This window comes from Phycomyces blakesleeanus, assembly GCF_001638985.1.
Source record: "Phycomyces blakesleeanus NRRL 1555(-) unplaced genomic scaffold PHYBLscaffold_1, whole genome shotgun sequence".
In the NCBI taxonomy this organism is placed as follows: domain Eukaryota; kingdom Fungi; phylum Mucoromycota; class Mucoromycetes; order Mucorales; family Phycomycetaceae; genus Phycomyces; species Phycomyces blakesleeanus.
The window spans coordinates 3,058,039-3,082,542 of NW_017265134.1; the positions used below are offsets into that span (position 1 = coordinate 3,058,039).

The 24,504-nt window shown below is 34.4% G+C and overlaps 5 protein-coding genes and 3 non-coding genes across 8 annotated transcripts; 5 read left to right on the plus strand and 3 right to left on the minus strand.

The window, feature by feature from the left end:
- The first annotated feature begins 1,593 nt into the window (after positions 1 to 1,593).
- Positions 1,594 to 1,667, plus strand: PHYBLDRAFT_t9. Its single transcript has one exon. It is a non-coding gene; the product is annotated as a tRNA-Val (tRNA).
- Positions 1,668 to 5,747: 4,080 nt separating this feature from the next.
- On the minus strand, positions 5,748 to 5,819 carry PHYBLDRAFT_t20. Its single transcript has one exon. It is a non-coding gene; the product is annotated as a tRNA-Asp (tRNA).
- A 1,468-nt stretch (positions 5,820 to 7,287) lies between these two features.
- On the minus strand, positions 7,288 to 9,009 carry PHYBLDRAFT_161814 (hypothetical protein; the record flags this gene model as incomplete). Its single annotated transcript, XM_018434484.1, has 5 exons — positions 7,288 to 7,639; positions 7,706 to 8,326; positions 8,401 to 8,435; positions 8,466 to 8,812; positions 8,943 to 9,009. 5 exons carry the CDS (start codon positions 9,007 to 9,009, stop codon positions 7,288 to 7,290), a joined length of 1,422 nt encoding a protein of 473 aa, XP_018299227.1.
- Positions 9,010 to 9,373: 364 nt separating this feature from the next.
- On the minus strand, positions 9,374 to 10,478 carry PHYBLDRAFT_161815 (C2H2-type zinc finger transcription factor; the record flags this gene model as incomplete). The annotated part of the gene is made up of 4 exons (XM_018434485.1): positions 9,374 to 9,730; positions 9,776 to 9,858; positions 9,935 to 10,186; positions 10,247 to 10,478. The coding sequence occupies 4 exons, from the start codon at positions 10,476 to 10,478 to the stop codon at positions 9,374 to 9,376; spliced, it is 924 nt and encodes a 307-aa protein (XP_018299228.1).
- Positions 10,479 to 12,454: 1,976 nt separating this feature from the next.
- Positions 12,455 to 15,031, plus strand: PHYBLDRAFT_161816 (hypothetical protein; the record flags this gene model as incomplete). The annotated part of the gene is made up of 8 exons (XM_018434486.1): positions 12,455 to 12,629; positions 12,694 to 12,756; positions 12,793 to 13,190; positions 13,263 to 13,351; positions 13,427 to 13,480; positions 14,012 to 14,036; positions 14,127 to 14,158; positions 14,929 to 15,031. 8 exons carry the CDS (start codon positions 12,455 to 12,457, stop codon positions 15,029 to 15,031), a joined length of 939 nt encoding a protein of 312 aa, XP_018299229.1.
- A 2,315-nt stretch (positions 15,032 to 17,346) lies between these two features.
- PHYBLDRAFT_t10 lies at positions 17,347 to 17,428 on the plus strand. Its single transcript has one exon. It is a non-coding gene; the product is annotated as a tRNA-Tyr (tRNA).
- A 1,280-nt stretch (positions 17,429 to 18,708) lies between these two features.
- Positions 18,709 to 21,687, plus strand: PHYBLDRAFT_161817 (hypothetical protein; the record flags this gene model as incomplete). Its single annotated transcript, XM_018434487.1, has 6 exons — positions 18,709 to 18,835; positions 18,939 to 18,971; positions 19,040 to 19,249; positions 19,313 to 19,639; positions 20,447 to 21,018; positions 21,103 to 21,687. 6 exons carry the CDS (start codon positions 18,709 to 18,711, stop codon positions 21,685 to 21,687), a joined length of 1,854 nt encoding a protein of 617 aa, XP_018299230.1.
- A 1,299-nt stretch (positions 21,688 to 22,986) lies between these two features.
- PHYBLDRAFT_157086 (hypothetical protein) lies at positions 22,987 to 24,446 on the plus strand. Its single transcript, XM_018433561.1, has 4 exons — positions 22,987 to 23,549; positions 23,690 to 23,881; positions 23,952 to 24,222; positions 24,294 to 24,446. Exons 1-2 carry the CDS (start codon positions 23,038 to 23,040, stop codon positions 23,691 to 23,693), a joined length of 516 nt encoding a protein of 171 aa, XP_018299231.1. The 5' UTR covers positions 22,987 to 23,037; the 3' UTR covers positions 23,694 to 23,881; positions 23,952 to 24,222; positions 24,294 to 24,446.
- Positions 24,447 to 24,504: the final 58 nt, after the last annotated feature.

Sequence of the window (24,504 nt, forward strand, 5' to 3'; positions counted from 1 at the left end):
TGGGGGAACAATCTCAGCTAGTTGGTCATCACTAATCCATCCCTGAGAGCAAAAGGAACGTGCAACAGCAAACTTGACAGGAGCCCTAATGAATTCAATGGCACGTAGCATACGATCATTGTGAACATGTATAGCTTTTGTTGCCCTATCATCAAGTGAAAGAGAGGCCAGAGCTGGGTCACGGAGGTGAACAGGGTCCAGAGGATCAAAGTTATCCAAAGTAGTAACACCATAACTCGCCAAGATAGTCTTGAGCTCAGGAGCATACTCATTATGTACAAGCATTCCCATCACCTTATGATCAGGATAGTGGAGATCCAGCACACGTGCATTGTCTATCTTTAATTTGCTAAGACGTTGACGTTGAGTACTAATGGGGAGACGGATAGCATTAGGTACATAAACAATTTGAAACCCTTGATCAGCATTTTCTTTAATTGTCATGCCACGAACAACAGCAGCAATGGCCCTAGCAGTTGGAGCCCTTTTACATGGTGTTTTAGAAACGAAAGTCTTGGTGGGTTCAGTGGAATGATGGGTCTGGAATGCAGGAAGTGATGGAAAATCAGCCTGAGAAACAACTGGAACAGAGGCAGCAATAGTAGCATATTTGGATGCTGCAGCACCAACAGAAAAATCAACATTCTCCTTTGTCAAACGTGCAATAGTGGCGTTTGCAGTAGCAAGAGCCTTACGCAACTCAATGTTCTCTTTTTGAACAGCCTCCAATGCAGAAAGACGTTTATCATAAGCCTGGAAATGGTCCCAAATATCCTGAAGAGTGGGCATTACAGTTGGAAGAACAGGTGCAATGTCAGATTCAATTTCATAGATATCTGCCATGGAAATACTATGACCCAAGATGGAAACAGAAGGGGACACAACAGGCTCACTTGCAGAATGAACTTCAGGAATTTTGTGTTGGACTGCATTGATCAAAGATTGCATGGATGAAGCAGTAAATGTTGCACCACATTTGCATTTAAACTGTGGGCTACCAGTACGAGAAGTAGACCCATTAGAAACAATTTTGCCTGTAGTCTGGCAATGTGAACAGGAAAAAACATTGTGCAATTCTTTAAAGTCTGCCTTGAGGTCAGACAAAATGAGAGCAGTGGGAGTAGGGCGGCCAGTGGAATTAATCACCTGTTTTTGGGAACCAATCATTGTTGGAGGAGCTTGAAAAAAAAATTCGTGGGAACCAGGAGCAGGCAAAGCAGAAAAAGAAAGGTCTGAAACTGGGACAAAAAAGTGCGAAGTTGATGGTAAAACACCAGAACCACCTTCAGAGAAGGAGAAAAGAGCTGGAGACGATAACAGAGGTACAGGCAATCGAGATGTAGTTGGAGATGCTGACAATCTTGAGTGATTTCGGCACAGATGTGAAGATGATTGCAATGATGATTCCAACAATTTGAAAAAAAGTCAATTAAAAAAAATGAAAATTGGTAGATATATAAAAACAACTATGACAATCAATCCTGCTGCAAAAAACAGATAGGTTTGATATAGTAGTTATAGAGAAAAAGAGGTAAAAGTAAAACTGTGCTAGGTTTGAATTTAAAACTAATTTGGTTGTGGAAGAGAGTGTGTGGTTTCTTGGTGTAGTTGGTTATCACGTCTGTCTAACACACAGACGGTCGCCAGTTCAAGTCTGGCAGAAATCATTTTGTTGTTGTTGGATATTATTTTGATGAATTCATAAAAATTCTCAGACATTAGTGTCAGAGTTGACATTGGTAACCAAAATCGGGATTTACAAGCAACCAGTAATGGTTGACTTTTTAAGATAAAAGATCTTTACTTTGCCGACAAGTCTTTCACATATGTTTTAGATCACTGTAGGAAATGGCAGGACTTACACCTCTAACCTTATAACAAGTTATGAGTTTGTAACTTATACTATTTAAAAGTCCATATTTAACATCCCGACCTTGTAACAAGTTACGAACTCATAACTTTTATAGCCAATAGCATGCCTGTATTAGCCTATTAGTTTTACTTTTTGTCAAATACGATTTATGGGATTTTCTATTATTTTGCATCTAAGCCAATAAAATATTCTAAATATGGCAGATCTATATCTTTTTAGGTATTTGTATTCTCTTTATGATTGGTTCAACAAATGCATGATGTTTTATATTGATTTTTTTTTGGTTTTTATTGATCAAAATAATACAAGTTAAACATAAAGAAGTATGCAAAGAAGAAGTACTAATTTTTATGATATTTAGTAACAGCTTAAGCTATATATTCATTAAATAATATCCATATATATATTTTTATATGATACTTTTTACATTGTTTTATTTAAAAAAAAAGCTATTCTCTAAGTACTATGATATTGATGAAGGCATGTATATTTCTTAATTGATTCTTTTAATCAAAGAGTATAAATCTGCTTTGTGTTAACATTGTTATGCCTGATTCCTACATTTGAAAAAACAGAAGACAGATTCCCTGCGATTCTCAAAATCAACCGAGATCTCTAATGAGCATGCAAGCAATCTTGACAACCAAATTGTACTTGATGCAGATTGTGATATTTCAGATAGAAAACAATAGAAAAATAAAAAATTGATAATAGAGACGTATAGAAATACTTTTAGGCTGTATATAAGTTGTCTTTTATTCATAAATACAAAGTATTTCTTTTTATAAGAAAACACAATCTGCTCTTGTTATTATGTCTTAGTTTCTTAAAGCTTTCTTCCTTTACTATATTTGATTATTAGAGTGTATTTACTGCTTAACTAGTGTTGGTGTTACAATTATGACATCAAGTCATAAATCGTACTTCTTTAGCTCATAGCTATTATTTTCTCTTTTACACTAAAGCTTTAGAACTTCCTACTAATTTAGCTCCATATCGTTCTGATACAGTTTACCTGGCAGTATGATATAATTATCTTAACAATCTTTAATATATTATCTACAGTACTAGCTGTAATAATTATTGGCTTGATTACTTAATCGTTTATATATATTTTATACTGACAAGATGATAGCTACTATGTTATCCCAATATGAATATGTTCTTATATGTTATAAATCCAACATCTGGATGTCTGGATCACCACACAGATATTTTTCTATCAATTCTTCTCAAGTTATTTTCTTTTGTCAACTTTGCTGATTCGTATTTTATTAATACTAGCCTTCATAATTATTAGGTGTGTTCTTTTTAGAGACCTTTAATAATTTAGACCTTGTGAAAAAATAGAATTAAAAAAGACTTTTACAAAATAAAAAAACAACAATGCATTAAAAAGTAATCACAGTCATTACTTTTTGATGGCAAAGACTTCTTTTAGTTCAGATTAAAAATATAAGTAATCTGTAGGTCATGTTTGTTCTTTTCGTAGTTTTGCAGTCTGATAAGCAGTTTCACATATTATATTTATCTAAAATGATCTTCTGGTTTAAAAGTAAGACAATACTGCTTGAATATCAGCTTCTGCGTACTAAAATAGGTTTAGTACATACTAAACTTAGTAAGTGTGTGTCGGACTTTTCGAGTTACGAGTTTTGGACAGAAAGTTACAAGTATTGTTTTATACTTGTAATTCATTTTCTACAGTAGATATTTAATATGGTGAATATACTTGTAGAAGATATTACTTGACAACAAGTATCTAAGACATATTATTGTAGCTATTCTTTTAGCCAGAAATCAAACATCATTTTGTATAAATAGTCAAGAAATATAATTAATAAAAAGCATCTGTATTCTTATCAAAAAAACTATTCTTAAAACTTGACAATCTCCAGTGGTATTGATTCTGTGACTTAGTTACAAGTGCTAAAAAAGAAATATTAGATTGAGACTTGACAATAACATCTTATCTAATTGTTGTTTTTGATCTGGGTTGTTCTTCCAATGCTATAACTTAGCCAAAATTAGTCAAACCCACTGGTAATCATAAACAAAGATAAAATAATAAAAAGAGAATAGAAAGATAGATAACTTTTATTAAATGAAATAACACCCTCTTTTATATCTTTTCTAAACCTACTCAGTCATTATAAATGTCTGTTTTGGTTTCTATTCTACTTTTGTTAAGGTATGTGCTTTCTAATTCTTTTGTGAGCAAAAATAAATCATTTCGGTTATTGTTCTCAAGAGATTTCTGTGTAATTGTCATCCTGATTGGCTGACAAGAATTTGGGTATAACATAATGTTGTCATTCCTGATCTGGGTTGGTCTTTCTTTTACTATAACAAAGTCAAAAGGTCAAACCCACTGGGAATCAAGGAGTATACATAAAATCAAAGAGAGAATAAAAGATACTTTTTATTGATATAAATTGAATTATCTTATATAGTTTTCTAAACTAATACTGCGTGTTGTGGTGGTTGAAGTTGAAGAAGTTTTTAAGAGGAAGAATTCAAGATTTGAAATTAGGAACGAAGATTCGTGAGAACTTGTGTAGGTTTTGTTTATTGAGAAAGATTTTGTATCAAAGTTTGACCAGGTTCCTATACTGAACTACTACTGCTATTTATATTGTTTTGGATTGGGAAAATTATATGACTAGAGTCAGGTAATCAATCCTATCTGAGCCTTAATCAGAGCAACGTGATCCTGTGATAATTAATGTATGATTAATTATATAAATGTGTGTAGTCCCAATGAAGTATTAATATCGAAAGTAAATGTGTTTATGAGTTATAATTATGCTTATAATAATCCACTGATGTATCTCATATTATGGTGATATCATCATATGAAATATAATCACTATCATGCATGCTAAACCTATGCGTTAAATAATAAAGTAATCGGTAGACACCTTTGACTGGAATAGCTGAGGCCTTATATTATTTCCTTCAGACTTATTCTCAATTACAGCAGTAGTCAATACTCATTTACAACACTGCGCATTATCTGCAGTAGCTATTATATTATATTTAAATAAAAGAAGAGTCATTATACTGCAGTTAATGCTCAGGAAGATGTTATTGTGCATAACAAAATACTGTGGTTAACTATCTTCAGATTTTACGGATTCATCAAAATAATGTTGCCGTGTCCGAATTCTTGTCAGCCAATCAGGATGACGATTACACAGAATTCTCTTTTGAGAACGATGACCAAAGTGATTTCCTTTTGTTCACAAAAGAATTAGAAAGCACATAGCTTAACAAAAGTAGAAGAGAAACCGAAACAGACATTTATAATGGCTGAGTAAGTTTAGAAAAGATATAAAAGAAGGTATTATTTCATTCAATAAAAGTTATCTATCTTTCTATTCTCTTTTTATTATTTTATCTTTGTTTACGATTCCCAGTGGGTTTGACCAATTTTGGCTGTGTTACAGCATTGGAGAAATAACCCAGATCAAAAACTGTCGGACATTATTTTGATGAATCCGAGAAATCGGGATAATTGACCGCAGCAGTTCTGTATGTCAAAGATACCTCATAGATAACAAACCGCAGTAATGTCTTGTAAAGATTAACCACAGTAACATCTTCTGAGCATCAACCGCAGTAAAGGACTTCTCTTGTAATTAAATAGAGTATAATAGTTTACTGCGGATAATGCGCAATATTAGTTTAGAAAACTATATAAGACAATTCAATTCCTATCAATAAAAAGCACTTTTTATCCTCTCTTCGATTTTACATATACTCTCCGATCCCCAGTGGGTTTGACCTTTTGACTTTGCTAAAATAAAAAGGAAGACCATCTTAGATCAGGAACGACAAAACAACAATCTCGGACAAGATAAAAACCAAAAATCTCTCCGACCGGGAATTGAACCCGGGTCTCCCGCGTGACAGGCGGGGATACTTACCACTATACTATCGAAGAATACACTGAAATTACACAAATCAATATTATTAAAAACCGTAAGTACCAAAATTTCGGTTGACCAGCAGTGCGGTGATGTTGCACAATTCTTTGTAGTTCTAGAAAAATTATATTCTATTATTATATAGCGTTCAGGACAGCCTCAAAATTATTTTCCTATCCAAATTTAGAAATGCCGCATAGTAAAAAATAAAAATAATTCCACTTATATTTGCCTCAACAAGAAATAAGTCCAACTTATATTTGTGCAGGACTTTACAAGCTCAAAAGTAATATAAAATAGTATAAAAGAAATAATCCAAGACAGTAAGAAAAGAAGTCTGTAATTCAAAAAGTATTTAATATAGTATAAAATAATCTATATAAATTATACTTGTCATACACAACTTATATACACAATACTTATATTTCTTTACGTTTAAAGCCATATATTTGTCAAAAGACATATAATTATTCTAATAAAAAAAACAATTATAGATAAAAAAGATTCTAAACGTTCTATTAAAGTAACTTTTTATACAAACTTAAGTTTTTTAATGTTTTTTATTAGCTAGTAAATATGCTGTTTTGGTTTTTCCTAAGAAATCTAATATCTTTCTCCCCAAGACCCTCCTCTCCTCTGCCAAGTGCATTGTCATTTCTTCAGACAACCCACTTTCCCTTGCATGCTGTTGTAAATGAGTATTGACTACTGCTGTAATTTAAAATAAGTCCGAAGGAAATAATATAAGGACTTAGCTATTCTAGTCAAAGGTATCTACTAATTACTTTATTATTTAACACACAGATTTAGCATGCATTATAGTGATTATATTTCATATGATGATATTACCATAATAGGGCACTACGGTGGCATGAATGACAGTTGGGCCGAAAGTAGGCACATAACTGCCATTTTTTTTAGTCAAAACCCAATAAAATCTCCGCCATTTGTTGTAAGATGGTAATGTCATTCATAGCAATTTAAAAAAGTAACATAAAAACACTTTTTTTGTTGCTGTATAATATTTTCAATATTGTAAAAAATGTTTGTAAGTTGTAATGACCACTTTGAGTATTGAAATATATGTTTTATTAAATATCAAAGATGTCAACAATTATTAAGATTAATAATTTTTGAAATGTGTGAACGAAATAGTAACATAACTGCCATTTTTTCATTTTTTAAACTATGTTCTTTTTTTTTAGATATTCTTTTTATCTTGATGAATTAGCAATTTGATTTTATTTAAATCACATAATAGCATATAGAGCATATAGGGAATGAAGACAAAAGCATAAGATGTATAGAGAATAGAAAAAAAACCAGAGTATATAAAGAAAAAAAGAAAGACGGGGCATATAGAGATTAAAAAAACATAAGAAATAGAGAAAATTAAAAAAAATATAAGATACAAGGACGATATAAAAAATATAAAAGATATAAGAATATAGAGCATATAGAAAAATAAGATAAATATAAAAAGAATTACAGAATGGAAAGATTGCCTTTAGTAATGCGCATATTGTTGTTAAAGATATAATAGGGCGTGATTACATAAAACTGGTTTCCATTCGGTGGGTATTGGATCAGACCAACTTGATGACAAATGTCATTTACACTTATAACTGCATAAGTCGGTTGCGTTTGGTGGCCTAGTGTATGGGTGCTTTGTGACCGTTGTTTGACGATAGGTACTGATGAGTCATGACCAGCCGCGTCATGTTCCTTCATGATCTCCACAAAAGCAAGAAAGTGTGGGAAGCCATAGAAATCTACATGCTGAAAGTAGAACTGTACTGTACCGACGAGCCAGCTGTGAACAATTATATTATGGTTGCTAAAATAAATAAATAAATAGAATGTAAGCAACTTTTGATTGTATATCGAAAAATATTATACTTACTTTCTATAGAGGCAAGTAAACATCACATAATGGTTGCCATGGCTGGTCTTGTTTTTCTTTCTTTGGTACATGCATGAGAAATATACAGTCAAATCCATCCACAGACGTGCAGCTACAACAACAACAGAGTCACCAAACTCATGGCCAGTCAAGTCTGTTGTTCTCTGGTAATATTTCAATAAAGCTTCCTTCACACTAGGGCCGCCTACACCTTCCACCGAATCATCATTCAAATTAACAAACTGATGAAATGGCTCCCACAACTGCACACCACTAGGATCATTAGGAAGGTCCATGTAGCTCTCTCTTCCATATGGCTTTGACCAAATGAGGTTGACTTCATCACAGATGCTGATTGCTAAGCTGGTATAATTGTGAATCGCAAATTGCTTGATGAGAAAACTGGTGTTTTGGCTACCCTTTGATTTGGACTTTATCAATTTCAAGAAGATGCCAATTACTCTCTCCATTGAGTGAGTGGAGTAGCATTGCAGAGGGCTTTGCTGCTTGATGATATAGGGTATATAGACCAGGTAATGTTGAACTGGTCGGAAAACACTATGAGACAGGGTATTATTCTGGACTTGTTGGTATAAAAACGAGTGCCAGTGCTTGAAGTATCTATTATTAATATTTAAAAAATGGTAACAATCAGCTATTTGTAATGATAATATATGAGACGTATAATAACTTACAACTCCATCTCATCAAGCAATTCTGATGTCAACGTCTATTGCAAGGCAAGTGCGCAACCTTTCACAAGAGATAATAGAGCTGTTTTGACAGCCCTATTTGGTAAATAAGGCACGACCAAAGTGGGGACAAGGTATAAGAGAAAGTCAAGCCAGTCCACTGCGTGAGTACCATCGATCTTGGCAAATACGTTGTCAAAACTGCCTTGAAATGAGGTGAATATATATTTTCGTGAGCTGGTGATACAGTTTCCAATTGTTACAAGGTCTGCTCTTGGTATATGAAAAGGGTATTCAGTGGTATTGAGGGTATTGTCTGGATAGATATAATAAAATTTGGTTTCCTTTGTGAGAGTGACGGTAATCAGGTCATACACAAACTTTCCAATCCCTCTTGCAATTAAATGAAGTTCATCTAATGCAAAAAATGATGATCCAGAAAAGGTTGAGAGTTAGGTATATATGCTCGGCTGGTATATGTTCTTCGACTATTACAAGCAGTTATTTAGTATGAAAAAAAGATGGCTAATTGAACATTTGTATACTTACAGGGTTGCCTACTTTGAAGTCTTCCAAAGGTCTTAACCGGGCAGAAATGTCATCAAAGTACATGCCATGCCGTCTGTTAGTAGGGCATTTGCCTTTGATCTCACAAAAACGGCAACCAAATAAACTTGTTTGAGAACCAATGTGGGCCATATCAGCTACAGCTGGAATATCGCCAAAAGCAAGCAGCAGATAGACCTTGGATCTGCAAAGCTCCACTCCATTGTGCTTGACAACCAAGCCATGTGCCTTAAGATCTCGCAATTTATTGATGATGGGTATAAGAAAGGAGTCCAAATGAGTTGGCTTCTTGGGGCCAGGCAAGATTGCCAGTTGCAAAAGGTATTTGTTGGTATATCTAAGTATTTTATTAGTAATTTTTTTTTAAAAAAAATGTAATAATAATAATAAATAGTAATAAATTAATTAATTACCTGATGGATGGGTCTAGGCTGAATATTATGCAATGGATGATGGTATATGAGTTTTTGCCTTTCTTTTGATTGACAAACCCATTGGTATAAAGCCCAATGGCAATATCATCGGGATTGGAGAACAGGCCCTGCTGCACCAACTGCTTGTAATTGTCACCATCAAAAATGTCGGTTAGCTGACCAGCTACAGATTCCCGGTTTGCTCTGTAACAGAGGAGTTCTCTTGTGGCTGGATCTGCCAACATTTGAGAAAGCATATCCCCAACTGACATAAGTTTCATACTGGCAGCTGGTGTCTGACTTTGATTGGGATCAGTCTTGTATCGCGGTTTGCCGCAGTCAACACAAGATTCCTGGTCGTTATTAATGCCATACAGTCAACAACCACTAGAGCAGACATCATACTCATGGCCCTTGACACTTGACTTTGACTTGAGCAAAGCATCAACAGTTTCGCCATGACTGATCTTAGCCCCAGGTTCTAAAAAAAAACGATATCACTACATGTTAGTGATCTGGAATTAAAGTACAAGGTAACAGAAAATATAATATTTTACCTATCATTATATCGTCATGGTCTCGGATGACAGTGTTTATAAATTGAACAATGTCTCTATATGCTGCTCTAGCAATTCTATGCTGTAGCATCAATTGAGACAGATGAATACTCATCAACTCGGCCTTGGTAAAAGTATTTGTACTGATTCGGCTGCTGTCGTAAATGTGAGCTTCACCCTCACTGTCCTCAAAATTACATGCGCACTTATATGAAATAGTATTATCAAGCTCCATAGACTCCATAGTATATTCTGTAATACATTATTTAGTAATTGGAAAATAAATAATACAATTACAGCTCTTTTCATTACCTGAATTGCTAACAGATTCATCTTCATTACTAGTATCATTTTCGTCATGGTACATGTCAAAATCATCCAGAATAGACTGGTCAATTTCAGTTATTGTTGCTGAATCTCCTCTGTGAATTCTCTTGTGGTTTTGCAGCTTCTGGTAGTTATCAAAAAACAAGACACATTGATCACATTGGTATTGCTGTGTAGATATTCTATCTCTCTGCTGGCTGGCGTTGGAAGAAGACATATTGGTTGGGTTGGTACGTATGTAATATATAAAATAAAGCTGCGAAGAGGATTTTGGTGCTATTTATTAAATGTAAAAGACATCTTTATATACTCTTTATTTTTTAACCAAAATGCTTGCGGCTCTTTTTCTTTTTCTCTCTCATAATGATGATATAGCAATGATTACAGTAATGTCAATGCTAGGTGAAACACCTGTCAGTAAATAATTCCCGTGGTTGGAAAGATTCTTCTTCATTAATAATTATGATGTAAGTTAAAATACTTCTTGGTTGACAAGGGGGTACCATTAAAAGAGCACTGGTGAAACAGACACGTACTCTTTACTTGTGAGCGATTAGATATTCTTTGGGCTTTATAAGGAGGTATATGTATATTTAGGATAATTAATGACTAAATAATTTATGTTTTTTTTTAAATAAATTATCAATTACTCTCTAATACCAAAGGCAAAGAAAAACAGCCTTCTAATAATTAACAGTTAAAAAAAAGTAGTACTGTCTAAACACATTGATAGTGTTGTGGTGGTTGAAGTTGAAGAAGTTTTTAAGAGGAAGAATTGAAGATTTGAAATTAGGAACGAAGATTCGTGAGAACTTGTGTAGGTTTTGTTTATTGAGAAAGATTTTGTATCAAAGTTTGACGAGGTTCCTACACTGAACTACTACTGCTATTTATATTGTTTTGGATTGGGAAAATTATATGACTGGGGTCAGGTAATCGATCCTATCTGAGCCTTAATCAGAGCAACGTGATCTTGGGATAATTAATGTATGATTAATTATATAAATGTGTGTAGTCCCAATGAAGTATTAACATCGAAAGTAAATGTGTTTATGAGTTATAATTATGCTTATAATAATCCACTGATGTATCCCATATTATGGTGATATCATCATATGAAATATAATCACTATTATGCATGCTAAACCTGTGTGTTAAATAATAAAGTAATTGGTAGACACCTTTGACTGGAATAGCTGAGGCCTTATATTATTTCCTTCAGACTTATTCTCAATTACAGCAGTAGTCAATACTCATTTACAACAGATAGAAAAGACATATTTATATTATCTGTGTTGTACTAATAATATTTTTGAGATAGTGAATATATATTTAGCTAATAGCATTATTTTCTTGTTTATGTATAAAACTTAAAGAAATAGATATAGATAATGAGGGCTATAGTCTGATACTCTTTTACTGACATCATCAAGATAAGCACTACTGATCGAAAGGGGTGTTAATTGAAAGTGCCGATGTGAGTTAAAGCACACCTTTTTCAAAAATGTACGGTTTCAGTCAAAAATGCCCCTTGGTAAATAATAGTAATGACAGTTAAAATTATTTTTATCTTTGATGACAGCATCAATCAAAACGCGTTTTAGTCGATAATGATAATAAGTATGATATGAACTTGAGTATCATAACATTTACTTTAATATTGATAAAAAGGGGCTAATTAACTATATGATGTTCAGATGTTATATAGCTACTGTAGAGTATATTTAAAGTTATAATTTTAACTGGTACAGGGTTTTGTCATCAAGAACTTTAACCAAATTTCATGCTATATCTGCAATATGTATAGAGTTATATTATTATATCATATACTTTAAAACGTTTAATATGTAGACGGTGCAAAGTATGAACATTTATACATATAATATTAATTTAAAGTCTAATTCATTTTATCTTTATATTTCTTACAGTTTTGTTGTGTCGACACAAAAAGACTGTATCATGTTCACATGAGCTACTGCAGACAGGTGCAGACAGGTGCATACAAGTGCATAAGCATCCCTTCTTTTATATGTTTTGTTTGTACATCTGTCTGTATCTTTTTCATATAAATAGCTATCAATTGCTTGTAATAAATCGTTGCCTTTCTCAAACTCAAATCGCTCTTATTCTACTTGTCTAAACTATCACCTTTTCTTTTCAACTCACTGCTTATAGCTAAAAAAAAACTTAAACATGTCCGATATTAACACAACTCTCCTCAACTCAATTCAAAAGATTGAGGTTAATCTTGCTGAAATCAAGCAAGCATTGCGCGAGCTTCAAAGGCAATTCAGCAATCAATTTGCGCCAGCAGTCAGTGCGGAAGATCTAACTACATGCAACAAAGCATTATTGAGTAGAGTTGTAAGTCATATATATTCTGTGCTTAGATGTTTATTTACTTTATTAATATTGTCATATATTTTTTGTAGCTCTTGAGCGTATTGCCGAGTCTGTGAAAAGAGCCCAGCTCACAGAGTACCCTGATCAGCTCGGTAAGTGAGTAATCAATACTGGCGGCGAGTTCAAAGGAAAAAACGAAGCACAAAAATACAATCTGTTGCTTCAGATTCTTCACGAGCAGGACTGGAAGGCGCGCTGCAAAGAAGTTCCACAAGGGCAGCCTTTGCCCCCATTAGTCCCTCTTTCAGACCATGATTTGACAGTAAAAAGACTGCATCTCAAAACATTAGGCCGTACGGTAAAGCATGATATCATTGACAAAGACTATCCTGCGGCCTCAAAAGAATGGAAGAATATCCCAGAGAAAAACAGGGAATACTACATGATGCATTTGGAGAGATTGGCGAAGAATGGTGGATTGCACATCCACCAATGTAAAAGAATGTGGTGTGCAAGAAGCCTTCTTCGGGAAAGCTTCAAGAGCGACAACCAGATGCACAAGAGAAGAATGGCAGAGAAGAACAAAGTAAGTTTATCAATTAACAAATCTATATATTGTAAACTTTAATTAACATCATTTCCTTTTATTATGCTATAGACACAGCGAGACATAAGTGATTCTTCGCTTTCTTCTCCTGATATGTCAGAAACTGGTGATGTTGAGTCACCCATAATGGCAGATGTGCTGTAAGTTACCATTGTTGCTTTTTCTCATGCACTGTTAATACAAAACTAATATAAACTTCTTACTCTTTTATGTAGGTCTCCTCCACCCACAGCAAGTGTCGAGCCTGCTCGCAAGAGAAGCCGAAGATCGTAGTTTGGCTGCTGTGATTGGCCAAGTTTGATTTTTTTAGTCTGTCTTTAGTGCATTTTTTTCTTATCTCGTCATTTTTCTTTTTATGTTTTTTATTCCTTTTTTCTTTCATATAAAAAATTTATTGACCTCTTTCATATGATTGCTAATGTTGTGATTACAAGAATTTGAAGCTAATTTACAGCATCTACAATTCCGCTACATTCAAATATAAAAGGAAATAGTATATAGCCTTTTTTTTGGGAAAAAAATTAATAGTAATATTTTTGTACTGATATATTATACTTGGGAGTCGTTCTATTATATGTAAGTATATTGAGTAGAATAAACATGTTGAGCTTTCTAACAAGATGCTCATTCCGGTTGTATGAATCAGATTCGAATTAGCTTCATGTTATATGACTTGAATCTTTGCTCAAGTTTTTCTTCTTCTATGATAACGACTTTCTATAGTGCTTATGTTTTATTGCTTTTCTTATATATAGATCTTAAATATTAATACATTCTTTAATATATATATATATTTTTAGAGTAAATGCTTATTTTACTGAACAAGTAAGCATATTATATAAAGGTAAGCATTATAATAATATTATATCTATTTATTTATTTTAAGTTTTTTCTCTAATATTAGTATATTTGTAGAAATCGGTAAAAAATAATAAGTGCTATCTAAGGTATATTAGAATACCCAAAGTATATGAAATATAATTTGAATAGTAGTGTTTTACTGCATACGTTTTGCAGTAGCTAAACAGAACCATTTTTTATTGTGAGTGGCCGATGGAATTGTTTTTTCATTATTACTATTATTATTATCATTTTCATTTAATAAAACATGCATTGAAATAAAGATTCAATTCAATTAAACCTGATTCAATATTGTATAATAAGAAACAGAACATTCTGTTAAAGCTGCAAAGGAAAAACAAGAGGTTGTGCTAGAATTGAAAGCAATAGAACAAAAGAAAGAATGTAATAGAGGAAAGGAAGGACACTTGATTTTTTTTTTGAAAAATGGTAACAGTGCCTGTTTTGGCTTTTTACATAATAAATAACTGCCATTTTTTATTATAAAAAAAATGGTAACAGTGCTTGTTTTGGCTTTTTACATAATAAATAACTGCCATTTTTTACTATGTAAAAAATGGTAACAGTGCCTGTTTTGGCCTTATACAGAGTCATAACTGCCATTTTTTATTAAGTAAAAAATGGCAGTTATGTTACCAAAGTGATAACATGTTACCATTTTCTCCACCGTAGTGTTAGTTAAATATAGTGAGAAAATAACATACGATATGTGGTTGCGTGAAGTTATTGTTGACAAAATGATGCTTTTTCATTGTACTTATTATTGTTTTGCTCTACAAATAGAAAAATTGCTTTCTATTCAGCTTTGACCACCATTGGAAAATCAAAAAATAATAATAGAATATAATTTTTCCAGAATTACAAAGAATTCTGCAACGTCACCACACTGCTGGACAACTGAAGTTTTGCTGAAAGCTGATCATTCTTACAACACCCCGCGTCAAAAGAGTGACATGTGATATGTTAGGTTTATTATAGATTGTAACGGATGATTTGGCAAATAAAATACAATGATAATAGAATAGAACAGAAGACAGATACAGCAAAAGGTGGCAAGCAGCAATAGTTGACAGGTAAGAAAAGAGAGAACAACTGATAGAATCATTGTTAAAATTGAGAGAGAGAGAAAGGTATGTGAAAAGAAAATGATGAAACAGAAAATTAATAACCGATGAGGAGACCAAAACCGACAAACAACCTTCCTAAAACCAAGGAACCAATATGTTATTTCGCAAGATGATATAGACTACAAAGAGAAGAAAACAAGAAAAAGATACTGAAACTGAACGAAGAATTGCTTGATTTATTGAGTTGAGTTTGCTTCTCTTTCTTATAGTCAATAAGATTTTAAGTTGATAATAGAAGTTAGGAAAAATAAAGATAGTAAAAATAGAATGATGAATAATCGATACGGCAAGGATAAAATATATGAATAAAAATACAGTAAAAATATAATAATAAAGGTACTGATGTTGTGTGGAGATGTCGGCAAGATGAATTATGTGCATTGTAGAAGAGAAATGTTACTAGCATGAGGGACCATGATTTCAAATGAGTACAATGTAAATGAATATGTTAACAAGGGAAAAAGAAAAAAGTATTGTATGTATTAAGTATGAGGTAAAAATAAGATATAAAATAAAGCAAGTGCAGACGAGAGTACAGTGAGACTTTGTTTTATTAGAAGAAGTGAAAGAATCAGAAAAGAGATGCTGTTCTATTGCTATTAGTATTGTGCATTTATATAGACATTGTATTTAGCTTGGTGATGATATGATGATATCATGTAATGTCTGTTTCTCTATCATTATCTTCTATGATTTAATTCTTATGTTTTTAGTGTTATTGACTAGAGTCTTAGTATTTGTCTTAGTATGTTCTTTATGTAATTTCCTTGTATAAGGGAAGGTATATCTTTTAGTATTGTTACTAGTTGTCGGTAACTCAATGTATGTATTTATTGAGTGTCTGTACTTTTAATTTAAATCTACAATTATGTTGGATACAACAGTGTGTAGAAAAAACAGGGAATGGAAACAAGATTTTTTCTGTGCATAGAAAAATTCTCCTCTTACTACTGAGGACACAGCACCATATCAACAAACCGTTGACGTCAGCCTCTCATAACCGAGATGACACATTGCAACAAACTGCCGGACAAACCCACCAAGCAGACTGACCTTCTGGTACCAGACACCATAACATGGCCAAAAGCTGGACTTGCACACAACATACGTGACAAGACAATGTCGCATGTAGTATGTTGTTATGTGTAGAAGATGTACAAGAAAAGATAATTGTATATAAGAAGAGAAATTGAGGGTTTGAGTTTGATATCGGATAAATTGAGGTTATAAAATAGTCTCTTTATTACCAAATAGACGAGTTAAAGAAATAAAAAGGGAAACTAACACTAAGATAAGAGTGTAAATAATTTGAATGATTAGAGAAATAGTTAAACTAAAAGAAGTGAAGTACATAATACTAATTCTAAAGAGTTAACTATGAGAAAAAAATGTTTAATAGTGTAAAGGATTTAGCTAAAAGGGAAATTTACTATGATAAATTTACTAAGAGATAAATAAAAGGGGAAATCGGGACAAAATAATAAAATAAAAGAGGATTGTCAATCTTCCCCAAAGACTTGACAGAAAAATAAATAAAATGGAAGAAATTTTACAAGAGAGATCAGAGATAATAGACAACGTCTTTGAAGAAAACTTATATCAGAAAAATTTGACAGTTGTTTATTAATTGACTTTAGAGAGATATTTATACCATTTTATGGATAAAATATATGGCAAAAATAGGCTAGATAAAACTTGATGAGATAATCGTAAATAAAAATATAAAGAAAAATAACTATATAAATATTTTGTCATGAAGGAAGAAATAGATGAAGTTATAATATATAACTACAAGAAAACAAAAATATTGGAAAGAAGTATATTGTAAATAAAGGGAAAAACTATTCAGTTAACAATTTTGGTAAAGTAGTGTTTGAGAGGAAGCATCACATTTAGTATGCAGGTATAAAATAAAAAGAAAAGGGAGAAAACAATTTTAGGAAAAATAAAGAGGAAAGATTTTAATTTTCAGAAAATCGGTTTTTGAAAAAAGGCGATTTTGTGAAAATGGAAGAAAGAAATTAAAATTAAAATTAAAATTTTGAAGAAAAATAAAAAGGGGTTTTCAAAAGAAAGTCTGAACTTGATAGAATTTGGTTTTTAAATTGCGGATAACAACGTTATTACACCACGTGTCAGCAAGTCAACCGGCTTTAGCTCAGTTGGTAGAGCGGAGGACTGTAATGTATTGTAATCCTTAGGTCACTAGTTCGAATCTGGTAAGCCGGATCCTCATGTATTTTTATTTTGGAGCTCATTATTTCTGTAGGATATTAGAGTGAGTGTTGTGTTTGTCGGACATTATTTTGATGAATCCGAGAAATCGGGATAATTGACCGCAGCAGTTCTGTATGTCAAAGATACCTCATAGATAACGAACCGCAGTAATGTCTTGTAAAGATTAACCACAGTAACATCTTCTAAGCATCAACCGCAGTAAAAGGACTTCTCTTGTAATTAAATAGAGTATAATAGTTTACTGCGGATAATGCGCAGTATTAGTTTAGAAAACTATATAAGACAATTCAATTCCTATCAATAAAAAGAACTTTTTATCCTCTCTTCGATTTTACATATACTCTCCGATCCCCAGTGGGTTTGACCTTTTGACTTTGCTATAGTAAAAGGAAGACCATCCCAGATCAGGAACGACATGTTGTGGCAAAATGCCCACTGCCATATTTGTCAAAATCGTGTCATTTGGTTTAAATTTTTGTATTTCAGTCTATGAGTGTCAAGTCTCTATCTGGTATTTCTTTTATGGCACTTGTAACTAAGTTGCAAAATCAATACCACTGGGGATTGTCAAGTTTATGAATAGTTTTTAGATAAGAATAAAGATACTTTTTATTAAATTTGTTTCTTGACTATTTATACAAATTGATACTTGATTTCTGACTAAAAGAATAGCTACGTTAATATATCTTAGATGCTAGTTATTCAGTAATATCTTCTACAAGTATATTCACCATCTTAAACATCTAAATCATATATAAAAGACTAATTGGCAATGATAAAATCTTTTACCCTAAAAGTCAATCATTATTGTTGCTTGTGAATTCCGATTTTGATTGCCAATGTCAACTCTGACATGGGCACTCTACTTTCAAATTGCTGCAATTTTTTTCATTTTGCCACAAATTCTTTCAAATTGCTACAAATTATTTTTTAATTGCCACAAAATTATATTTCTTTCTTTCTTGTTTATACATACTCACACACGTAATACATCATATAAGCTATCTAAAAATGCTTCACTGGAAAAATAAGGACAATTAACATATTGTCCAGGTAGTCAGATCATAGTGGATATGTCAGGATTTTTTTCATCTCAGCAGTTTTTTTTAGCAAGTTGGGGGTGTAGTTTTGATATATTCTATTGGCTTAAATAAAAATAAAATAAAAATAAAATAAAAAATATGTTTTGGTTTACTATAAAACCGTATCAAATGAAATATTTGTAGCACTCTTGTTTTCTTTTTTATTTTATAATTCAAAATACATACACTATGTTTCCTTCTATTCAAATGCACAACACTGATTGCCACTGCACCAGATGCAATAATAATGATCAAGGAGTTTCCCAAGTATCAAGGCATACTGCTCAGCATCATAATAAAAGAGCTAGATTTGAAGGTACTGAGATATTCAAGAGTTGTATAATTTATTCAGTGCTGTTATCTGTTTACCGAGTAATAATCGCTTTTATTTTTATTTTTTATTATTTTAAAAAACATAGCTGAAAAGAGAAGCATGGAAGTAGATACTGAAAGTAAGACATTTTTTATTTGAAACGCAGAAGAAAAACTAATAATAAACTATTATATTCCATATTTGTAGTAATCCCAATGTATCAATTTAATTCTGTGGAAGCAATGGATGGTCAGGCCAACTCACCTATTTCGGATGCCGTCTCAACATTTGACAATGACATCTTTGTTGATAATGACTACAATGGTGATGAGTCTGACACAACCAATGACAATGACAGTGATGACAATGGCGAAGAAGACACTGCCGAGATTTATGTTGAAGAGTTTAACAATGAGAGTCAGTTTTAAATACATAAAAAAAAACTAAAAAAATGTGTGTTAATTTTTTTTTAAAAAAAAGACCCTTTTGCTGCTTCTGGTATGCCTGAGAATCCAGTGCACAGATTTATTGCTACTTTTACAGTACTGTTTGCATCTCGTTACGTGGTCAATAAGGGTTTTGTTGTCTTGATTGAGTTCATCAACGGGCTCTTGAAGATTTATGGACAAGATTTCCAACTTCCCAAAAGTGTGGCTGGGCTACATAAAATGACTGGCTTTTTGTCTATCACCAAAGGCATCAAGCGATTTGTGTCATGTCCAAACTGCCATTGCATCTATGAAGAAAACATGTCCATACCTCCCCATTGTGTTTTCACAAATGTTGGTGCACGCTCTCCTTGTGATTGTAAGTTGATGAAAGAGTCAACTTCAGGTACACTGGTATCAAAGGGAGCATACTTGTACCAGTCCCTCAAGCAAGCTTTGTCTGTTCTTTTCCGTCGTCCTGGTTTTGAAGAGCAAATCCGTCACTGGAACACAGAGCTTAAGATTGTTGATACTATGTGCGACGTATACGATGGAGCAATGTGGAAATAGCTGAAGGATGCAAGTAGTGTCTCATTTGTTGCTTGTCCTTGCTCATTGATGTTGACACTCAACATAGACTGGTTCCAGCCGTTTGATGGAGTTAGTTACTCTTCTGGTGCAATTTACTTGGCTGTAAATAATCTGCCTCGAGAGGTACAGTTCAAGCCTGAGAACACAATTCTGGTTGGTTTGATGCCTGGTCCCAAGGAGCCAAGATGCGAGGAGATAAATAACTATCTCAAGCCCATGGTAGACAAGATGAAACAGTTGTATGTTGGAATGCGAGTCCCAACCTACGAGTGCCCTTCTGGTGCTAATGTCCATGCTGCCTTGCTGATGGTTGCGTGTGACATCCCTGCTGCCGGGAAAACAAGTGGATTTACAGCCTACAATAGTACATGTGCGTGCTACAAGTGTACAACTCAGTTCTCCAGATTGCCCAACACAAATCAGGTGGACTTCAGTGGATTCGATTATTCACTTTGGAATATTCGTAGCGGTGTAGAGAACAGGTTGCATGCTGAGAAGTAGAAGAGTGTGAGTACACCCTCAGAAAGGCACCAGCTGGAGGTCAAATATGGTGTTCGATGGTCGCAGTTGCAATGCCTTGGATACTTTGATCTAGTATGTGGAACGCTCATTGATCCCATGCATAATTTATTCCTGGGGATACCAAAGAGAATGATGGACTGGTGGGTCAATAAGAAAACGATTGGAGCCGAAGAGTTTGCTGCCATGAAAAAAATCACAGAGACAATAGTTCTTCCGAGGGATTATACAAAGCTGACATCAAAGATTGGAAAAGGCTTTCCTTACATGAAAGCCGACAACTGGAAATCCTGGGTACTGGTGTATTCTCCTGTTCTGCTACATGGTGTTCTACCATTTGAAATATACAACAACTGGATGAATTTCGTCCGTGCATGCCACTATCTTATCAAGCCAAGCATCACATTTGATGAAGTGAACAGTGCCCACGACTATCTGGAAATGTTTTGCAAAAAGGCTACCAAACTCTACACTCCCACCATTCTCACCTGCAACATGCACCTGCACCTCCACCTTTGCGAGACAATTCATGATTTTGGACCCGTGTACGGTTACTGGCTCTTTGGGTTTGAGAGATACAATGGCCTGTTGAAGCATATAAAGACAAACGGAAAAGATAGTTTTGAGACAACATATATGAGAAGTTTTGTTTAAAACGCATTCAAGGGTGACTATGCCAATGCTGTTCTGAAAAGTTCTAGCCACATCCCCTTTTTCAACATTCTCTCAAAGCTTTCTCCGAAATTCACACCTACCACCACAGTCATTACTCTCTCCTCCCGTCCATTCCAATTGCAATCATTCTTACTAGCATCGTCCAACCCACATCTTCCTCCAAAGGGTAATGAACCTCTCTCTCCTTTGACTTTTCCTCTTCAGCTAAAAAAATCATCACTGATGGATGAAACCTACTATGCCCATCTGCTTCAGCACTACAAAACATCCTATGATCTTCCCAACCTTGTCAGTTACCAATATGCCACGCTCACAAGCTCCTTTGTTGACAATGAAATCACAAAGTTGAAGTTCATTGACTTACTTGGTCAACAGTACCGTGGTAAAAACGGTTCAGCTAGTTGTGGTTCTCTTGTCCACGTAATGTTTGTTGGTAGTGACGGTAGAAATACCCTAGCCTATGCTGGACAAATACAGTATCTCTTCACACACTCCTTTACACACCCTTCTAACAGCAATCTCCACATGACTCGCATGGTTCATGATTATCAACATGTATTCGCATATATCAAGTGGTTTAATACTTCCTCTGATAGATCGCGTGAGGATGATGGTCTTGAGTTTTGTCTCTGTTGTGAATGAGTATTGATTACTGCTGAATCTGAGAGTAAGACTGAAGGATAAAATAATATCCTCAGCTATTCCAGTCAAACGGATCTCCCTTTATGATATTATCTAATACACAGATCATCATACACATAATTGATTATTTATTATTATCACCATGACATGGGATATACAAATACATATACATTATATATATGGCATCATTATATTTCATCTACATATTTCTTTTATTATACAAATACTTAATTGAGAGACTACAACTACAACTATCTAATATTATGAAACATTACCCGAGTATCTGGGTCGGAATACTAAAATATTACCAATAGCATAAATGCTCTTCTTTACCAAAACTCTTGGACTGATCTGACTGGAGAAGTATCATATCAATTGGTCTTTTCGGATCTTTCCAGAAGAACAATACTCCTGGAAGATGACTCATCGTGATAAAGATTACTTAAGCACACACTGAATTACAAATTAGAAAAACATATAAATATCAGTAGATAGTTCCGTGTAGAAAGACAATCGAAATTTTATCATTCTTTACTTTTCTTTTGAAATAAACAACCTACACAAGTTCTCATGAATTCTTTCGTCTATATTATATTTTGCTTTACTTTCTCCCCACAACATTTTTTTTCGTGAACTACAATGAACTCTCTTGCTGACTTGTTTCCCGCTGGTTTGACCCCTGTTCCTGAGGAGGCTACCTTGTCCCCCATGTCTGCGGATGAATTATTCTCTGACTTGAGTGAGCCCGTCCTCTTTCCGGATGCTGCCCCTGGTTTTGGTTCCGTTTCTGGTTCTGGTTCCCCTCCCGTTGGTAGAGAAGTAACAACTGCTTCCTCCTGTGTGGCCGTTCTCAAGGCTGAATTGGGCAACCACATCGAGGCCTTCAGCGCTGCTCATGTAGCAAACAATGAGCAAGCAGCTGATGATGCACTCCGCAGGATCGAGCGCACAAGATTGGCAATCACTAGCCTTGAAAAGTGCAGCGAGATGCTTGCCTCTCCTGGTACAAACACAGAGAGAGCTGGCCGTGAAGGAGGGTTGACTCTCAACAGAAGAGATCTTCCCAAATTCCAATTGGCCTCCAGTATTATTAAGCCCTTCCCAAATGAAGAGGTTTTTGAATCAGTTGGACATTTCCTACGTACCTTCAAGAATGTGATCGAGTCTTCTTCCTTGGACATCGAGAGAGTTTGGAAGAAATTCCTCCCACTTTGCCTGCCTCACACTGATGACGGATGGGTAGAGATGGATCTTAAGAAGTGTATTGATTGGAAGGCGGCGAAATCATGCTTCAACAAAAGACATGGTTCCAGCTTGGTGTCTCGGCGATTCACAGACCAGGTCTTTACAATGATGATGAAGAACACTGAGTCCATCGGTGATTACTCGAAGAAGTTCCTCCGTGCGGTTTACAATGCTGGTTTACCCAAAGACGATGCTCGCATCGCTGATCGCTTCCTTGCCTCGCTGACCTTATCAGTGCAAACACTGGTAAGAGTTACCATGGCCCGCTCTGGTCCCAATGGGGAGTCCAAGCGTGATTGGACTGTAGAGCAGATCACGCAGATCGGCAGAGACATCCTTGGGGATGACAACAGGCTCTATGCTGAGGCGACCCGATTGATTCCTGGTTCCCGTGGGCAACCTGAGAAGAATAACGAGGAACATCCCAGAAAGAAGCTTCACCACTCCAACAAGATAACCAAGCATGAGAAGACATTTTTCTGCTCGCACCATGGAAAAAACCCAACCCATGAGTCCAGCAAGTGTTTTACCTTGATCAACCACAAGAACAAAGCCAGTAGTTCCAACAGTCGCAATCCTTGCAGACGTTGTGGTGAAAACTACTACCATGGTCATGTCTGCAAAAGCAAGAACAATGAGCCAATTCTCATGGTATCCCAGTCTCCCGCAAAGGATAAGTCTGAGCAGACGCTCAAGACGATCCAGGACAGGATAGATGAAGACATGGAGGAAATATCATTTGAATGTAAGTACCTACTTGACAGAATTGAGAGAAGAATTAAAGCTAATGATGCGTTTAATCTTGTAACTCCAATCATAATAGAGAACCAGAAGTTAATCGGGATGATCGATACAGGCAGTTCCCGCACGTTTATAAATTTGAAATGTTTAAATAACAATTTACAAATAACAAAAATAAATTCTTCAATTGGTTCCTTTAATTTTCTGTCTAAGAATAGTAGTACAAAGAGATTAGGAAAAACTGATCCTTTAAATTTTAAATATATAAATGGCATCACCTTTAAGCATGCACCAGAGGTGTTAGAGTTTAATACGGGTTTTAATTTTGATATCCTCCTTGGAAGAGATATTTTGGCAAAGATGAATATTGGATTAATTAATGTTGCATATGATATTGAAGGAGAATATGTCCATTCAGATAATGCAAAAGACTATGCCGCCATTTATGAAAATCTAAATATTGATAAAGAGAAAAAGTTTGAACCTGATAATTCGCCAGCTGGCACAGCACAGCAACGAGCAGAATTTATGAGCTCTATTAAAGCATCACTGGAGGAAAATAAGAATATTCCCGTTGAGTCATATTGTCCTTTATCAGAATCTATTATTCGTTTACCTACTAAGGAAGGTGCGACGGCTTACAGACGGCAGTATCCTATACCGCACGCTCTAAGACCAACACTTGACAAGCAAGTAAAAGAATGGCTTGAGACAGGAACTATTGTCAAGTCCAAGACCAACACTTCCTTCAACAGTCCAATGTTGCTTGTTCCAAAGAGAAACAAAGCTGGTGAGATTGTCAGTCATAGAGTGTGTTTAGATGTGCGATTG

What these genes read in the sequence shown, in the direction of transcription:
- PHYBLDRAFT_157086 (XM_018433561.1), top strand. Translation starts at nt 23,038, where the DNA reads ATGATGATGAAGAACACTGAGTCCATCGGTGATTACTCGAAGAAGTTC.